This window comes from Megalobrama amblycephala, linkage group LG8, assembly GCF_018812025.1.
Source record: "Megalobrama amblycephala isolate DHTTF-2021 linkage group LG8, ASM1881202v1, whole genome shotgun sequence".
Taxonomy (NCBI): Eukaryota; Metazoa; Chordata; class Actinopteri; order Cypriniformes; family Xenocyprididae; genus Megalobrama; species Megalobrama amblycephala.
The window spans coordinates 5584845-5605864 of NC_063051.1; the positions used below are offsets into that span (position 1 = coordinate 5584845).

General features: G+C 36.0%; 1 protein-coding gene across 5 annotated transcripts in view; it reads left to right on the forward strand.

Annotated features, from left to right (window-relative positions):
- The window catches only part of cntn4 (contactin 4), a 197361-nt gene that overhangs the window by 31014 nt on the left and 145327 nt on the right, over positions 1-21020 (forward strand). For all 5 annotated transcript variants that reach the window (XM_048198885.1, XM_048198887.1, XM_048198888.1 and 2 more), the window contains one exon: positions 11106-11241. In XM_048198885.1, coding sequence (XP_048054842.1) covers positions 11187-11241 — 55 coding nt within the window. In that variant the 5' untranslated portion in view covers positions 11106-11186. The remainder of the gene's footprint in view (positions 1-11105; positions 11242-21020) is intronic.

The following is a 21020-nucleotide window of genomic DNA, read 5'->3' on the forward strand; positions in this document are numbered from 1 at the left end:
AGTAGGCTACAGCATGTGTTAATGTTGCAGATGGTATGTTAGTTACAGTATAGGGTACTCAAGTACTCGGGAGCGGGGCTGGGCGGGTCGCGTTAGTCATGGCAATAATGAAAATACTTTAATTAAAACACTTATGAAAATTAATGTTGACAAATAAAAATAGGATATGAAAATTTTCATATCAAAATATGAAAATATTATTAAAAAATAACTGCTAGATTATCAATAATACATCACTATTTTCAAAAAAATCTAAAAGGAATAGCTACATGAGGTGAAGCTGAAGAGTGAATGAAAATCAGTAAACTGAATCCTGTTCTATATGACACTTCCTATATGAGATTAATAAGATATCCTAGATACACATGACATTACAACTTGTATCTGCTCACATGGACAAAAATGCAAGTGAACTTGAACTAAGTTACTTGAAACATAGCTTCACTTTATTTTGCCGGTCTGGACGGCATGCTGTCCTACGCTAACCAATCAGACCTCAGGTACCACCCAAAATGCCACAATAACCAATCTGGAAAAAAAGAAATATATATTTTAAAGTCACAGCGATCATCATTTTCAATGATCAGTCGTCATTGTAACGTCCAAGTACTCGAGTACTCAAGTACTCGTGCACATCCCAATACAGTAGTGGTCAAAATATTATATATATATTATATATATTTTATAAATATTTTATATATGATGAAAAGCAAAACACTATCTGACAAAATTATATGGCAAAAAGGCAAACTACAGGTACAGGTTTGTTTTACTATGCAAAAAAAGCATAGAAAAACATAACACTAAAGCATACATTGACTACAGCATAATCCATTATTAATGTTTTGTTGGTTTTTCTCTCGTTTTTGCATGCATTCAAAATTATGTCCTCACAATTTGTCATGTTGCATTGCGTTATCACAATTAAAACAATTGACTCCAAGCACAACTATGCAATATGCATACCAAATGTTTAACTTTTTTTTTTTTTTTTAAATATTACAATAAAGGGTGAAGATGTCCATTTTTTTATGGTTGGACATCACTTTTGGCCACTACTGTGCAATGGGTCTCATTCACTGTGTGTACACATTTGTATGTAAAACAAGTTTTATTTATAAAATATTCATTTATATATCTTACATTTATGTATGTATGTGAATAACTACAGTAAAGTGACCCTACTGGAAGTCTTAATTATTATATCATTATGAATTATTTTCTAAAGTAAAGCTTTTTTTTAAAAATGGCCTTGATTATTCACCATCAACTTACCTTTTCAAGTTTTGAGGACTGATAATGTTGATAAAGTTGAACTCCAGTCACTCTTTCCTTACACTATTTCTGATCTCCTTATAAGCATCATTGATCATTTTTGCACCTTGGTTTCAACACACATTTTTGAACTGGAAAGTTTTGAGTTCTTAAAGCTGCATTATGTTTTCATACTGTACACAGGAAAACTTGATTCCTCATCAAATGTACTCTTTGAAAGGACATGTATTGGGCCTCTATTGGTTTACACAGTTTGTCTGGCACACATCACCCAGAAACAAGGGTGGCTCTGTCGAGTCATTGGCTAATCCAGCTCATCACTGGCACCGGGCTAAATAGTTGGAGAGGCACAAGAATTTATTGTTCCTGCAATAATGGTGATGTAATGGTGGTGGTGTTATGTTGTTGATGCCATTATTGTTCAATGCTCAGGCTGTAATTTGGCTTAGGCTGTATTACAGGACCATAGCAAAAGCCTTTATGGGGCAGCGAGCTGCAATTTGAGCAGAGTAGAATCAGTAAGCCACTGTTGCATGGCTGGAGGTGTAACATTAAAAAAGTATTAACTATTTCAACTCTTTTTACATTTTAATCCTGGAATAAAAAAAACTTTGCTAAAAGTAAAGATTCATGTTTAACTATCATGAACAGATATGAATCAGATGAAGCATATTTATCAAAGTGGTGACATTTACATAAATCAGTAACAAGCAGATGAGTCATATTAAATGAGATGTCAGGTACTGCAGATTATTAAGTGTTAGTACATTTAAATTCGAAGAAAGCATCTGAAATGCCTCCATTTTTTATTAGAGCATAACAAGGTGCTTGCAAATAGAAGTATCATTATTCAAAGACGTTACTGCAAAATATTTTTAGCACTTCAATTCGCCCCGAGAGGTAGTGATAACAATGTTAAAAGGGATTTTGTGCTTTCAAGTCATATGCTTTTTAAGTAATCTGGCTTAATTGATTCTAGCCCTTATTTAACCCTGTATTGATGTCGGTACTGTATTGCTGTGACCTCGCTAATAGGGCAAGGTTTCATTCGGTGACCTCATTGCGTTAAACTGAATAAGTGCATTTCTTATCACTAATTTCTGGGGACCACTGGTGCTAAGCACGGTTTCTGTGGACTTTGCAGCATATTAGTGGTGGATTTATTGTTGTCAGCCTAAGATACTGCTATGGCAAAGTGTGTCCAGTGCACCACAACTCACAGCCTTGGGCATTTGTCAGCTGTCGATGTGAGATCTTGTTTGGTAGTAAAGCTTAAGGCACACTGACTGCAATTTCACACTTCCAGCTACTTCTTATAAATCTTGCAGAACTGTCGAATATGACTTTGGTGCTGTATTTCTTCTCGCTTTAATTAATCTGGCATTCTTTTATTTTGTAGCTGTGATGTTAACAAATTAATATTTGTCTGTTTATATCCATGAAATGTCTTTCACAACAAACTTTACCTTTGTAATGTGACAAATTGATGAATTAAACCTATTTCTTCTATCTTTGAAATATTGTTCAAGACATTCAATAAGAAAAAAATGGTCAGGAATTGATTGGATAGTAAAAAAGCAGGTGTTCCATACCAAAAATGAAGCCAGGTGGAGAAGGAGATGCATAAAAAGTAAGAGGGATTTGTAAAGACAGCTGAAAAGCAGAATTGGACCAAGTTATTATTTTGACAAAGGTTTATGAAGGCAGACGTTTATTTTCTGCACAGATGAATAATGCACAATAAGACAAGGAATTAAAAAGGCATTTAAAAAGTAAATATGTCTACTTTCTATTCATTTTTGAAATGCATGTTTCGGTGCATACAGTCAGACGACGAAAACAGTCAGTCACAGGCGATCCACACTCCAATCCAGAAGGGGGCACGAGCGGTAATGTAACGCTGTTTGCTAACCACTACAACAGTAAAAAGGGCAGAAGAAGAAGAGCACATGGTCTGTGCATAGATATGTTTACATGTAATTTCTTTCTTAACATATATATATATATATATATATATATATATATATATATATATATATATATATATATATATATATATATATATATATACACACACACGTATGTATGTATGTATGTGTGTGTGTGTGTGTATATATATATATATATATATATATATATATATATATATATATATATATATATATATATATATATATATATATATATATATATATACACACACAACGGAATAACCATTTTTTTTGTCTTGAATGCTTTGGAAGCATGTTTTGAACACAACTGTGGCATCACAGATATTCCTCATTCGAAGTGCAAAAATTCAAGCCAGCAGGCCCGCAGCCAGTTTAGTTTGTGGATAGGGAACATGGATGATTAAAGATTATGAAGACCAAGGGGTCAAGGTTTGACTGGTTAGGATGGCTATAGCCTCTATTGGTAGATACTGTAACTACACTATCTGGATGCAAATGCAAAAAACATCTTTCTCCATGAACTGCAAAATAAATTGAGTAAATATTTTACATGGCTAACATTTTATTTCACTTATTGTAAATGTTTTCTAGTGTCCAAATCAGTTTTGCTATGATGTAATGTTCTTGCAGCTTCAAGGTAATTAGTATTGGAATAATGTAAAGTGATGAACTGACAAGAAACATACGTATATTAAAAAAATGAATAGGTCAATTTTGACTTCATGATGTATAAATAGTGCATTTATTTACTATTTAATAAGAGGAAGGCAGACTGACAGAGACTGTAGAGAAAAGTGAAAAACAGGCCGATCTCAATGAACCTTTGACTGCGAATCCTTTTCCGCTCCCTACATTGTAACGAGATTGGCAAAGACAGAGTGGCTCAGCCATGAAGGTTACATCCAACACAAAGAGCTCAGTTTCAGAGAGAGGCAGCAGAAAGACTTTTGTGCGGCTTTGCGTTGCAAGCCATAAGAAGACATTTTAAGCCACTCTCTTTATATCACCCATTGCCTGAAGCTCCATGAAGTAGCGGTGACTTTTTTATGCCTATGCGTTCCCCCACCCATCTTTCTGAGTGCTTGTCATTGATGCACCAATGCATGCCTGACTTTCAGCACCCTGGGCTCCTCTCTGGTTTAGAGAGAGGGATTTTCTGGCCCAAAAAAGCATGGAAGATGGAAGAATGTTACTTAAAGGGGTCATGAACTGCTTTTTTTTTTTTTTTTTTTTTTAAGTTTTATAATATTTTCTGAGTCTTACTGATGACAAAACAGAAGATAGGCTCTCTGAAGCTTTTATTCAGGATTACAGCGAATGGCTTAGATCAAAACAATAACAAAAGCATGTGTGAATCAGTGGGTGGGGCTAAAGAGGCAATGATGTAGATGTAGGTGTTGATCTTCTTCTGCTTCATTGCACTATGATGTAATAATGTGACAACATCCAAAACAAGTTTTCTGAGCTTGGTGTCAATAAAAGCTGTTTTTGGACTAACGAGCAAGTTTGGAGTTCTGAAACTTAAAGGATATTTTTATAGTACAACGACCTCTTACATGTCAAAAGATCAAGGAAAATTAGATTTGTCAATTCATGACCCCTTTAAGCAACGTATACCCACTTTGGAAATAGAATTTAAAAAAAGAAAGAAAAAAATAATGCACGACCCCCTCCTAGGCAGTTTGAAGAGAAAACAAAATCCTGCATGCATTTATTTTTGAGCTGTTTTTGACCATGACGGTTTTTTAACACCCACGCAAAGGACATTGCGAGTGTGTTATGATTTGCAGATAGAACACCATGGTGCCACTAGACTAGACAATAGATAATAGCTCCATAGGAATTACACTGTTAAGGACCATTTCTCAATCTCACCAAGTACTATAACTATAATGTTTTAATAATCGTTCCAGTTCTTTGGGAAATGGGAAGTTCACACCAGCAATATTCAATGGAGCAAATATTATATCTTTAATGGATGTTACTCAAATTAACTTTTTTATTTATTAAATTGTTGTAAATCATTCTCAGACTTGCAATTGCATTGGCATCTTGTTTGTGTAGTATGAAAGTCACTACAGGGAGGTTTCCTTACGAGAGTGTGTTTCGATGTTACATGTTTGACTACATAAGATTAAGCATTTAATCTGTGAACAAATAGGAGACAATAAAACAATTCACATTGTAAGTTGAGAGGCATGAGTGCACTAGATTTGATCAACACGTTTCTTGAAATAGCACATTAACCCCATCTGCTACTGGATCAATTGTGTAGCTTGTTCTGCGGTCTGGATTCTCCACCTCATTTGTTGCCCTTCTCAGTCAGGTCTCAGTATCGGCTACAAATTAAAGCTTCTGGTCGAATCAGCATGCCTGTGATGTCCAAGCCCAATGGTCCTCATCTAAATGCTGTTTTTGTCCCTTGACCCCTAAAAAAATAAAGAAATGGCTCTCATTTAGAGGGTTTCAGTGCAAACATGTCATCAGATCGTTCACATTCGTGTTTCCAATCAATCACAACTGTTAACCTGTACTCGGAAACAGCATGCTAATGGAGACCTCCTGAATGAATATGTTCAAGAGGAATTTTTTCTGAGCAAATTGTTTAAATTGCTTGTTTTACTGCAAAATATATGTCATGTGATGTATGTTTCTGTCATAGGTTTTCATCTTGCTGTCATCTTGATTTAGTATTTACCACAGTTTAAAGAAATAGTTCAGCCTAAAATGAAATTCCTGTCATCATTTACTCTCTTTCATGCTGTTTCTAACCTGCATAATTTCCACTGAACAAAAAGGAGATGTTGGGAAAGACATTCATGAGATTTTCCTCATGCAATGAAACTGGAGATAGGGACCATATATTACTGCTATATATATATATATATCTTTTTTGTAGAAATGACATGTACTACCGGACAAAAGAAAATAAATATTTTCCAAACTTAATTATTCCAAACTTTTGACTGAGAATGATAGTGTATATTTTTAAATTATTTTTTTAGCTTGTCATACAAGAGAAATACAACAACATTTAAGCCGTTATTCAAAATCAGATCTCAGTCTTAATTAGTGCTTCATGTTCAAGCATTCCAGTAGGCTACTGTATGACATCAGAAGATTTAGAATACAATGTATATTTAAAGGTCTATTTTTATGTTTTTTTAATAATAGTTTTATGGTATCACTATGGTATTTTTTGTTATTTTTGGAGCTTGATATAGCATGACGCTTGGAATTATAACACCATATCCTATTCAGACGTGATGCGATAACATTCCAGTGACAATTTGTCTGTCCACACCAGACGCAACGCGACTATGAGGCGCCATAAAGTCAATCAAAAATAACAGCCAATCAAAAGAGCGTGTGGGCGGGCTCTCTTGACAAACTCCCGCCCGGCACTCGCAACGAAATGGATAAGTACATAAATTCATGAATTACCATTTTAAAATTATTATTAAATATACATATTGAGCTACTGAAACAATCACATTAACAACAATCACAATAAGTTGACAGTTTGAACGGAGTTCAATTTTGTAGTTTGGAGTTCACTTCCTTTTAATTATTTTAAAGATCTGAGGTGAATTGTCCATTGTTGCTTTCAGTACGGCTATAAAAGATGATATTCAAAGTGATGACACACAAAATGATATTCAAAGTCACATTACACACTTTTAGCATTAAATAAAGTGTATAAATATTACCTGTATACATTGTTGTTCAAGCCGCGACATCGCAAAAAAAAAAAAAAAAATGTTTGTAAAATAGAATCGTTACGTGTCGGCGTCGTGTCTAGTTAGGACAAAACTGATTAACATGGAAAAGTTACATTTTATTTCATGTCGTGGCGTCGCATCTGGTTAGGACACGCATCTGACATTTAGGAGTTATTCACATATTCTTATTGTGTGACAATTATTCACATTATGTGATTTTTTTTTTTTTTTTTTGTTTTTTTGAAGTTGTGTACATTTTTTTTAGAAAACAAAAAGGTTCTATTTACAAAGGAGTATATGGAATACGAAATCTTTGAAACTCAATATCTCAAAACTAGAACCTTATAATTCCAAGGTGGTGATATTCTGTCCCTCTTGTATGCCAAAAAGAAAGGTGGCTAGGATGTGCCAAGAAAGAAAACTGTACAGGTTTGGAACAACATGAGAGTGAGTAAATTATGACACAATAGAAATTTGTGTTGACCATTCCTTTACAATGACAACAAAATGATCAGGAATATTACTTTTACTCTTTAGAAAGATGATTTTGTCCAAAGCAATACATAGGAATGGTCTTCTACCTGGTGTAAAGGGCATTGCCAAAGGGCACTGTAGTGATAGAGGATCTGCTATCGACAGATCTTGATATAGAAAAAACCCATATCTGCACATCACATCAATGTGGATCCAGCAGGTTTTGAGTCTGAAGAGTAGGCTGTACTGGCCCAGTCTGGTTTCAGATGAAAGACAATATCCCTCTATCCCAGGTACAGAGAAAAGAGAGCTGGTATATGAAAGCAGATTAAGGTGGAGCTGGGGTTGAGAAGGAGGGGTGGAGGGTGACCTGGAGATATGACTGATTGAAATAGAGATAAGATATTAGACATGATCTACGTCGACAAATCCTTAGCTTAAGTTGTTGACGTTACATTTCAGGAAATAAAGTGGATTCAATCTCAGCAACACTTGTGATTTCGATCTGAAAAGCTCTTGCTGGAAATCATGCCTCGGGGTTAGTCCGGATATTCGAGCAGAAAGGTGTTAGCATCTTTTTAGTTTGGGCACTGCAGAATTAATAAACTGCAAACTGTGAGACCTGTCCGCTGCGGCAGCTGCTCGTTATGCTTTTAAGCCATTTTTTTATTCCTCCGCTTCCGCCTAGTAAAGCAGAGCTCTTGACATGTTCCCTCTTATGACTGCTCTGCTCACTCTCTAGAATGCTGCATAAATTACACTGCGTCCCATTTACATTTGTCTTTCTCAGCTGGTAGTTCAGATCCGAACGCCCCTCGATTCACCCTCCCAGACAGCCGGTCTGAACAGGAATCTGAGAGTGGTATGGAGGAGCACAGAGGAATCCATATGCACTTCAGTGATTAGATCGATCCGTGTTTTCTGCTCTTGTTTTTCAAGTTTATATTGCTACCAGTGTATTGAAGTTTACCTATTTGTTGTTTTGTTTTTGCTCACTCCAAGGTTTGGACCCAAGTGGCTTTAGCCTGTAAAGTCTAGGTCATATTTCACCACAAAATCAAAAGGAAAAAAAATGTTTTTTGCATAAAGAAAATGAAACGTACCCTTAAGAGTTTTTGCAGTGTGGCATTTTGACAAATGAGCACATTCCCATCAAATTCTCATTAGTGTAATGTGAAAAAATCTTATTCTTACTGATTGAATCTCATTATTATTATTTTTATTATTATTTTTAAATAAATGTACCATATTTCATTTTTTTAACCATTTATTTTATTGTTTTATATTTTTTATAATTTTATTTTAACATGCTCTCAGAGTGCAAGAAATCTTTATGGAATTTAAATGTATGCATCATTTTCTTTATGAAAATATTTTTTTCCTTTTGATTTTGGGGTGAAATATTGTCATTAAATTTACTTAATGGAAAAACAAATCTTTAGATAAATTTGAATTATTTTGAGCCTTGATTGCATAGAATACAAATTAAACATGAGGCTGTTCATTCATTAAAACCATAATTTGTTGGTTAAATTAGGACTATGTTTTAAAGGGGAACTATTATGCCCCTTTTACAAGATGTAAGTCTCTGGTGTCCCCAGAATGTGTCTGTGAAGTTTCATCTCAAAATACCCCATAGATCATTTATTATAGCTTGTCAAATTTGCCCCTATTTTGGTGTGAGCAAAAACAGGCCTTTAAATGCAAATGAGCTGCTGCTCCTGGCCCCCTTTCCAGAAGAGGGCGGAGCTTTAACAGCATGTGCTTCAGTTGCTCAACAACAACAAAGCTGGAGAATCTCACGCAGCTAAAATGACGATTGTCAGTAACGGTGTTCAGCCTTACATTATTCAAACCGGAGCCGGACACTGATGTAGAGAGTCAGGAAGAAGTTACAAATTTTAGAATGCATCTGGACATTTCTGAATGATTAGTGGAAAAATTTATGTAGTTGCTGTGGAGTTGATTCAACTCATCGACTAGCATGTGCCGTCATGTTAATCTTTTGTGCAAATCCAGCGTTGAACTGACCCTCGTTTTTGAAGCAGTCCAGCGTAAAATGACGACATGTCAGCAACACTCTACTACAGCAACTCTTCCTCTTCTCTAAAGCAGCCCAACATGGCCTCATTCCCTTTGTTGCGTGTTCTCGGGAGCAGGGTTTATGTAAATTTTAGGGTTGGTGATGTCGCGTTGATGTCGCGTTTGTTGTAGTTCTTAAACAGTGAATTCTTTAAAAGAAAATATCTCCCTTTGCATTGAACTTTGAGCGTCGTAACTTTGCAGATGTTGTTTGTGCTCAAACAGCAACATTACACACTAACTAAAGTGAAAAAAGTGAAATCATAATCAACCACCCCTTTAAAAAAGACAGTTCTGCCTGGGGATTCTGGGACTTTACAGTAGACCCCATTGATTTCTTCTTCCTTTCCAGCAACTTCCGCAGTGTCAAAAGCTTGAAACACATAGAGAATTACTCCTTTCCTAGGAACAATGTGTGCTTGGTCCCGATTCCATGGTGATCCCTTTGGGACTTCCACTGAGAAGTAAAAACAGAACCAAAAAAAAAAAAAACCCGCCAACGCTTCCTTTTCTCGTTCTCACTACAAACATCCTTCAACCACACCAAGTGCGCAGGAGGTATCGAAGTGTGACGTTACGATTCAACAAATGTATTAAACTGTACCATGTGTGAAAGTAAGTGTTATTTGGCCCAGCACTGATATAGAAAAAGCTTGACAACTTACATTGCACAGTACTGAATCAGGACTCTAAAAGTGGTAGTTCACCCAAAAATGAAAATTCTGTCATTATTTACTCACCCTCAAGTTGTTCTAAACCTGAATTTCTTCTTCTTCTTCTTTTTTGCTGAACTCAAAAGAAGATATTTTGAAGAATGTTGGTAATGTCGGTTGACTTCCATAGTATGGAAAAAAAATACTATGGAAGTCAGTGGGGCCCATCAACTGTTTGGTTACCGACATTCTTCAAAATGTCTTCTTTTGTGTTCTGCAGATAAAACTTAAATTCATACAGGTTTGGAACAACTTGAGGATGAGTTTTGAGGGTGAATTTTCATTTTGGGGTAAACGATTCCTTTTAATGACACATAACTTAAAGACATTTTTGCCAGACAAGATCACATTCTCATTATTATAATAAACTGGGATTTTAGTACCAACTAGAAGAGAGGAATTGTACATATGATTGTATATATACATTTACATAGTATATCCTTTTTTTTTATTTAAGGTATTTTTGCCTTCAAAGCTAAACTGTGTAATTTCTGCAACACAAGTGTCACCAGAAATGTGTCTTTATAATCTTTCATCAAAATGTAATAACTTGCTCCACTAAGCCCTCTTATTTTTTCAGCCAACTGTCGTATATGTAGAGGCTGCTTTTCACAATCCAATCAACTCCTGATGGGTAAATTTAAGAGTATTTTTGTTCCTTATCCTGTTTCACTTGGTGATATGTGGCACTGCGAAAGTTAAATAGGTGTTGAACATTATTTCAGAATGAAAAGTGCCAAGTATCAAGTGCCAAAAAAATGGAGTAAAAACACTGAAACGTTCTGGCAGCTTTTTCTGCATTTTAGCTGTCAACTATTACTAGAACTTTACTAGAGTGGAGGAACTTTGAATCAAACTAAGCACTTAATTTTTTGTGTTTCTTGCAGAGTGAAGAACGAGAAACCACAGAGAGGACTCCATACATTCGTGATTGGATGTGAGTTGACTTTGACCGTACCAAAGTGAAGATGAAGTTGCTATGGAAACTGCTGGTTCTGCAGTCATTCCTGGGGTGCCTTACAGGTAAAAGTATCTTATTAAGAACTTTTGATGCATGCATGGCAGCTCCTCTTTGTGAACTCTGGTTTCGTATTCCTGTGTATATAGGGCAGGGGACTGGCTGAAAAGACGTCACGGAAATTGCAACCAACTCATATGCAATTTACATTAGTGGATAATAGGCCTGATCATTAAAAAGAGAAAGTTACAAAGAAAAGAACTGTGCAGCTTAGTTAACAGGTGAGCAATTGTTAAAGTCAATAACAGGATCCAGCGGACAGATACAAGAGGAAGGGCTCTCGGCTGTTTGCTTGATAGATTTGAATATAAATTAGGTGATCGGCTTGCAAGATAGGATACTAAGATGAAAAATATTAATTTGAATCTACTGATGGCTAAGAATGTGAGATTTAATCAAGAGGAGGAAGAAATCCTAATCTTTATTATTTGGCAGACTGATATAATTTATAGCAGTCTGAAATTAAATTCTTGGGGACGCTACTGACCCAGAGGTGCTCTGTACTGCACAATTGAAAATGATTTGTTACAAAAAGCCAATTACTGAGTGTTACTTTGTGAAAAACAGAGCTAAAGAAGTGATAGTGAGCTCTTGTCTTCATCACAGTGGTTCATTAACACTGATTTGATTGATTGACTGACTGATTGATTTATAGCCTTGTGTTTTACATGGTTGTGCATCTTCAAGCAACACCGCGATGCTTTGTTTCGGGTGAACGAGTGATTCAATGGCACATTCATTCCTCAATGAATCATCCGTTTGAACGAATTGAATGAATGAATGCCTCAATGACTTACTTATTTAGACAATTACCACCACCTACTGGCAGTTTTAGTCTCTTATTTATGGCTTGTTTTCACTGAGCGGTATAGTACAGTATAGTACAATTCGGGACGATAAACCTGTGGCGTATCCCGGAAAGTAGCAATCGACGTCACTTGATAGGCGTCACTTTCCTTTTGCACCCTTTCTTCACCAATGATACCCAGGGAGGTCTGCACCTCCTGGGTCGATCATGGTACATTGCTGCGTACTGACATTGTGTTGCAACTGTGTTGTGCAACTGTATATTTAAAAAATGGCGCCTCTTGTGTTGTCATTCCCCTTGCAGCATGAGCAAGTGACAATTCTCTGTCAACCAATCAATGTTCTGCAGCGAGTCTAGCTCCACCCTTTAGGTACCAGACTACTGTACCCTAACGGAAGGGTCCCAAAAAAGTAGTATGGTGCGGTTCGGTATTTTGGTACCATTCACAACTTCTGACAATCGAAAACGGAAATAATTGCGTATCGTACTGTACTGTACCATACCGCTCGGTGGATTTCATAAAAAAAAACATTAAAGGGATAGTTCACCCAAAAATGAAAAATTGATGTTCATCTGCTTAACCCCAGCGCATCCAAGATGTAGGTGACTTTGTTTCTTCAGTAGAACACAAATGATGATTTTTAACTCCAACCGTTGCCGTCTGTCAGTCAAATAAGGGGAGTGAATGGGAATTCGAACAATAAGAGTCCAAAAAACATGCACAGACAAATCCAAATTAAACCCTATGGCTCGTGATGACACATTAATGTCCTAAGACATGAAACGATCGGTTTGTGTGAGAAACCGAACAGTATTTATATCATTTTTTACCTCTAATACACCACCATGTCCATATGTGTTCAGCACTCGCTTAGTGAGGTCTGATCGCGCTCTGACAACGGCAGTGATGTCTAGCACTCATTGAAGTATATGCGCTAAAAAATGATATAAATACTGTTCGGTTTCTCGCACAAACCGATCGTTTCATGTCTTAGGACATCAATGTGTCGTCACGAGCCACAGGGTTTAATTTGGATTTGTCTATGCAAGTTTTTTCGACTCTTATTGTTCGAGTTCCCATTCACTCCCGTTATTTGACTGACAGACGGCAACGGTTGGAGACAAATCATCAAATCATCATTTGTGTTCTACTGAAGAAACAAAGTCACCTACATCTTGGATGCGCTGGGGGTAAGCAGATAAACATCAAATTTTCATTTTTGGGTGAACTATCCCTTTAAAGGTATAGTTCACCCAAAAATGAAAATTCTGTCATGATTTTCTCACCCCATGGCCGTTGAAGCCTAAAAATTTGTGTAATAAATTCTATGTTGAATCAAATAAAATATTTTTTTTTTCTAAAGCTACTTATTGTAAAGTCTATTTCAAAATCTTGTAATTAAGATTTTAGTTTAAATTATTGCCATAATGTGTATTTTTCGCTTCATCTTCATTATCATTCAAAAACATCAACAATGATTTTCATTCACTTTTTTGTTACCGAGATTAACACTTATGTTTTGTGAGGTGGATGACTTGAGGTAAATACTAGGGATATTGTTCCCTTATGACTTTTTAGTCAACAACAAGTAGTTAAAGACCTATAAAATTCATACCGTGCAACGCCATTGAAGTCAATGATCCTTCCCACTCACAGTCTTAAAAGAGAAAATTAGGGCTCTTGGGGAAGTAAAACTCACCCCCCTCATCTACAGTATCTCTAAAGTCTTTGTTGTTAATTAATGTACAAGGAGGGGAAATGGCAATATGCATGTATTCAAAACTCATATCGTGAATTTATTTCATATTTCATTAAGGAACAATTAAGGTGGCTATTATCTCCATTCATACTTTCTTTTACCTGAGGGCTCTTGTACATCAATCATAATCTGATTACGCGGTTCCATTTCTCATACTTAACACTGTCTGTGTGAAATTAGCACTATTTACCTTCTTTGAAGCATTTAATCAAATGGTACTTTACGAGATGATTTACTGCTAATCATTTACCGTAGTTTACATTTAGGGAATGTAAAAAAAAAGATTTGAGCTGTTTCTCTTTCCCTATAGTTTTGGTATTGCAAATGGGGTAGCCAAATTCCATCACAAAATATTTTATTTTATTTTATGCTAAACTCGCTCATGAAGTTGGTTGAGAGAATGTACTCAAAGAGTGGTGACTTTGATGAAGCTGAAATGTAAAATAATTATGATCAGATTCACATGTTACTCTAAAATGTGGAAAAGGGTGAAACAGAGCGAGTTAGGTGTGTCTTTTAAATCCGTAGCATAGACTGTATGCATATGTATGACAGCATTGAAAATGCAGTTGCAAGTAACTTTTCAGCTGCTGAAAGGAGCAGAATAAATTCCATAAAATTATCTGAACTTCACCTTTAATGTTGTCAAAATGTGCAGTGTATTTGAAGACAGAAGTTCCCTTTCACCTCATGTCTTTCCAAACCAGACTTCTTTTCTTCCACATTGGCCGCTCTTTTGCATGCAATTACAATGAATGTGAAAGACATGAGGTTGAGTAAATAGTGACAGAGTCTTCATTTATGGGTGAACTGTTCCTTTAATCTGTTCAGTTACATTATCTCGCAACACATGCTTGAATCAGAAAAGACACTGTGTTTGGTGGTACTTGACTTTCTTGCACTGAGGGATCTTTGTTCTTCCCTTGTATTTTCAGTTAGTGGTGGGTGGCACTGGTTGTTGTAGTGTTGTACTCCCTTTTAATGCTGAACTGACAGGAAAGGTCGTGCAACCTGCCGAACAGCATAGGCGAGGAAGGTTTGCCCCTGAAAAGACGAGGCTTGGCAGGGCGACTGCTCAGAATGCTGAGAGGGGACCGCAATGATCTCCATCCCCTGCTAGGCATCTTCCTTTGTTCTCTCACAGCACTGCGTAGTGACAGGGGCGAGCTGTCTGCCACACACACACACACACACACACACACACACACACACACACATGTCACTCCACCCTGATTACCTACCCAGTTAGCATGTGATTACCTTACCATCACACACACTTCAACCAAACACAAGCTGCATTCTAATTCCCTGTCTGTTTGTCTTGTTCTCATTGACTCAGGCCGGGCTCATTATTTTAGATTTGAGTTTCTTCAACACACTTTCATGATTCAAAGAACACTTCAAGCAACATGATTTCCCTTTTTGTCAGAGGATATGACTCAAAAATGAAAATTCGCCATCATCTGTCTGCTCACCCTTATGTTGTTCCAAACCTGTATGACTTTCTTTTTTTGTCTAAACAATGAAGGTTGAATAGGGACCAATGTTGTTCAAAGAAATCTTAAAAATATCTTCTTTTGTGTTCTGCAGAGGAAAGAAAGTCATACAGATTTGGAATAATGAGTAAATAATGATAGAATTTAAATTTTTAGTACATTCAAAAAATGAGTTTTGCCTCTTGTTCAGTTTAATTTATTAAAATGAGCTAAAGTAACACAATTTTTGAACATTTTGCCACAACTTAATTTCATTGTGATCAATTGACCTAATATATTTAAAACTGAAATGGAGTGAATTTCAAGGAGGGACGGCGTTCCAGTTCGAACCGGTTAAATTTTCTTGGGAAATAAAAAGGATTCCTAGCCTACAAAAGTGATCCGAGTTCTACACAAAATTGTTACGCAATAAAAAACAATATATTGCTAACAATAGAAATCCAGCTAAATTGTGTTGACCAAAAATAAACTGATTTAATTAAACTGAGTGTAAAAACTTTCTTCAGTTAAATTAAGCAAGGGTAATAAATTCATTTTTTGAGTGTATAATGGTAATTTTATATGAGGGTATCAGTATATATCTGTTTATTTTTGCCTACAATTAAATAGAAAACTATGCTAACAGGCTGATATCTAGCTAGATAGCTAGTTAGCTTACTAGCTAGCTAACAAAAGGACAATCAAACATTTTATATTTAGTTCAAGTTTTTTAAAATATTACAACATTTTCCATGTTTTATAGTGGTTGTACCGAATGACTTGATGTTTCGGGACATGCGTATGAGCAAATGAAAACATGAATATTTCAAATAGTTAAAAGAGAGTTAGTTACTTTGCTTCACAACCACGTGGTCCTTTGCAGGTGTCGGAATGATGTCACATCCTGTCACACATAGGCGCCGATTTATGTTTCTGCCGGTGGGTGTCCAGTGCCCAGCCCACGCACATATGGATGTCCATATTATATTACAGAGAAATCCGCAAACAGTATTCGCGTTCCCTAATGGTCTCGTGGTAAGATTTTTGTTAATAGAGTCAGAGGTCCAGTCGTGCTCTAATTATCAGTGGTTCGAATCTGCCTTCATTATGTTTTTTTTCCTCATAAAGTTCAAAGAAGTTCATCAATGTTTGTAAATCAAGAGCAGGGACGTGTTTGTGCTCAATTAACGTCAACTGGATGTTTTATTTGCATTATATCCGTGCAGCAAGATGACAATTTCGACCCAAAGGCACATTCTTTTCACGAGTGTTGTCGCGAGTCTCTCGCTGATATCATGCAAGGAGAGTTTGAGTTTGAGCACGTGCATGTATAGAGCAGAGCCATTTGTGCTCGCGCATCACTTGGATGCGCTCTCAACGTTAGCCATTATAATATCGCAATAGAAACGGCCTTAAAAAAATTATAAAAAAGGGTGAAAATCGTGTCTGAAAGCTCCATTCGATTTTTTATTGATAAAAATCAATGGAGAATGTCTCGTATTCAGCACCTATGCTGTCACATGATATTGACAGCATGACTTGATCCAAAGTGGTCCATTTATATTGGTTACTCCAAATGACATACTTTGGATTATATCTTTTTTTTTATTATTATTAAGGCCTTTGGACAAAAAAAATGACTCGTCACGTCATTGACCCATATATATATATATATATATATATATATATATATATATATATATATATATATATATATATATATATTAAATTTGATTCTTTCTTTTATTAATTGGAATTTTTTTATCGGAAAAAATCGTATCAATAAATGAGAAGTCTAACATCAGTGCAATAACATCTTCACATGATGCAACACCTGAGTTAAAAAAAATCAAAAGAATAAAACTAATATAAAATGAATCTTGACCTGACATGTATTCTACTCTGTATTCCCACATTACTTTTTCATCACTCATCAGTATAAACAGTACAGCAAAATCGGCAGAGTTTGACACATTTCTACCATCATCCTGCATAGCCTTAATTCTCCTATTCTGTGCCATTTGATTTATCCACCTGAGACACTATGTGAAAAGACACAAAGTGACATTGTAGCATTCCACTGAGGTAAATCAAAACAGAAAATGATGCAATGAAAGGAAATTGGAGACAGCGTAGGTGAATGTAGCTAACTCGTGATTTGGTTTAACATTTGAACTGGTGAGCTGAACTTAACAGGCCTGAGTTGTTTGTTTCTAGCTGTCAGTGCCTTAGTTGAAGCTTGTGTGTGTGTGGAAGTTCAATGCTTGAGCCTTATAAACAAACCACTTGACATTTTCCCTTACCAGCTGAGCTGTTTAATTTGCCCACCTTTTTCATCTTTGATTACAAATTTCTTCCAGTCAGTGAAGTGCTCTTTACCATCAGCTGCTAATAAGAAGCAGGATTTTTGCAAACAAAAAGGATTCAATTCCACAAAGCCATTTTGTTTCAATTCTGAAAAAAATATATTGTACTTGGAACTAAATTTAAATTATTTAATAAAAGTATAGTTCACCCAAAATTGAAAGTTCTTTCATCATTTACTCACCCTCATGTCGTTCCAAACCTGTAGGGGTTTTTTTTTTTTTTTTTTGCTTTATTTCCAAGGTTCACAAATTAAATTGGCAAAAAATTAACATAAAAGAAGTTCAACATTCAGCTTGTGCACTATATTCCAATTCTTCTGAAACTTTGTGAGAAGCAGACTAAATTTAAATTTGTTTATCCATTGAAAACTTGCCCTCTGCATCTCTCAAATGTCATTCACTCATACATGCCTGCTCAAACTCATCAGTATATTAAGTTAAATTATTGTTTTAATTTACTGTGAGGCTATCGTAAAATCCTTTCCCCTTATTTTCTGTTTTTTTTTTTTCTGCTGAGCGTTTGACAAGCTGTCAGTAGATGTTTGCTTCAATTGTAGGCATAAAATACTAGAGCTACATCTTATTTTCTGATTAATTTGGGTCTTAGATCCTTTCAATATAGCAATTAGCTCAGAAACAGCCTTTGTTCCAATGCTTTTATTTTGTATGTCTGGTTATAGACCACTCACAGGTGAAAAGGCAGACAGCGGGACCCAGAAACCCGTCATTTGGTGACCAAGTTATTCAGGCTTGTAAAGGCGAGGCCCAGTGGGGATTCTGTAAACAGCATTTTCGCAAAACAATTTTTGCCTTCCGTGAGGTGTTATGTTCTAAGAAGCACTGTCTCTCCGACCTACCGCTGGCATGGCGCATACAAATGCTGATAGAACACCAAATGACTCGCCTCCACGACTCTGTGTATTGAAAAACTATGCAATCACATTGTGGGATCTTTTTCTTCAAAGCTGTTGTGTGCGGTTGTAGAGCATGCATATATCTCGAGTGTTTGTCTTTCTACTAGCAAGACAGTAGTGTAGTCATTGAGCTCTGTATCATATGTTATCACATTTCACACCACATATTCCACACGCCTCTGTGCTTGTGAATATGAATTGGTAATATGAATCTTAATTGGTTTGCGTGTGTGTGGATGGGTATGCGTGTATCTGGGTGAATGCGTGCGTGTGCAACCTGACTCTATACCAGGTGGAATAGATGTTTGGTTTTCATGAGTGGTGAGGATTTGTAGCTTATCCACTGTCCTCATTAGTATCATAGACAATGGCACTCTTATTATATTGCGTAGTACAGACCAGAATTCCAATTTTATGCTCAAATCTAATGTTGTGAGGTTGTGGACATGACCTTTTAAATGTGGCCCATATTAGATACGGGTCTGAACAAGCAACAGTGTGACCAGCATGCATAAAGCGCCCCTACCATGGCATGTTCATCATAACATCATCCACGAATACAATCATTTAATATTTTGTATCATGTAATGTTTTGTTTCAGGGTGATCCAACAATTCATTTTGTTTTTAGTTCAATTTCGTTTTTTCAATTTCAATATACTTCAATCAAAAATAACAGTAAAAACTTGCCAGAGAAAATCATCCTGTGCAATTATGATGTCAAGGTTAAAGTCAAAATAAATTCCAACCTGACTATGCACACCGAAGTCACATTGCAAAATGTCAGATACATAACCGTTTTATTTCCACATATGAACATGGTCCAAATCAGATTAAAAACGTCATTATATTTGTCATATGTGAGGGGGTAAAAAATCAGATTTGGTCCACATTTAGTGGCGGTGTAAACATAGCCTTTTTATGAACATTGTCTAACATTTGTGAATCACACGTTTTGATAAATTGACTTCACATGGAATGATGAAACTATGAGTAACAACTGTACTGACATCAGTAATTTGTTCTAGTGACTGTGACACTTTAGGTTTTTATGCATCAGAGGTTTGATTGCCCGTGTCCAGATTAGTGGGTTGAGTCCACATGATGCTTTATATATTCAATAAGCTTTATTGATCTTTAAAGATAGACAATGAGAGTTGCGTGAGAACGTATAAATCCTGTTTCTAATTGATGTGAGAGTAATTTGAGGTGCCGTAGCTTTGTCAAGTGAGCCTTAAACCACATGTTGGTTGGTTAGAGGTCTTGTTTGCTTTCATGTGATTTATTGATTTAGTTAGTTTCAGTGCTGTCTTAAAAACAGTTTAGCTTCCTTTTCAAGCTACTTTTTCTAGCTGTGTAGCTCGACAAACACTACATTTCTCTTTTTATGTCACATTGTTTGTGCATGAACTGAGGCAAAAATCTGAAATATTCTCCTAAATGTTACATTAAAGCAGAACTAAATAACTTTTTTTACCTTCATAGATAGTTTTCTAAGTCCTTACGATGGTTAATTGACTTGTAGTGGTGTGTTTGAGGCGAGCACTAACCCCTTCTGGCACGTCTACGCCAGAATACAGCACTTGCAAGTTGAGCTGCACCGACCCGAAACAATCTCGCCTCATGTTCATGTTCACGCGAGAGTGACAAAATGCTTTACGGTAATTCAAAAACAATGTATATATTATGACTTTATAAGACAATTTCGAAAATTACCAACCTCCATCGAGATTTCTTGTACTGTATTTGCAAAACTACTGCGCTGGTGAGCGTTGTAGTCGTTGTAGTCCAGAGCTGCGCTTGGAGTATTTACAACAGTGTGATTCACTGAAGGAACCTGTAGGGGGAGCTTTGCAAATCTTACTGAGTTCCGCTTTAATTAAAAGTTACAATAAAAAGAGTTAAATCATTGTTTTTGAACTAGATAAATGGTGTTAAATATAATACATACATATACATGTACACACTAAAAAATGCTGGGTCAAAACAACCCAAGTTGGGTTGAAAATGGACAAACCCAGCAATTGGTTTGTTTTAACCCGGCAAATGGGTTAAATGTTTGCCCAACTTGCTGGGTAGTTTTATTTAATTCAACTGTTGTTTAAAAATTACTGTATTGCTTGCTTAAAATGAACCCAACGTATGTTGGAAATATACGTTCAGCTCCCACAATACTTGGACCTGCTCTGCTTCATACTACAGTAACGTTAATAATTGCATCCATGAGCATGATTTCTTCTCGAGTCCTATCCCGTTTAAACTTGGCGTCATTAAGCTACGCCTTTGTTTTGAATAGGCCTCTAGCGATGTCTAGTGGACAGAAAATATTATATATTGCACCTTTAATTTTTTTTTTTTTTTTTTTTTTTTTTTTAGTATAAGTAAACCACACAATGACAAAACCAAGTAAATTTCAGGTTATTTTTCATCATTAATTTAATCTACAAATCATTTTGCACTTT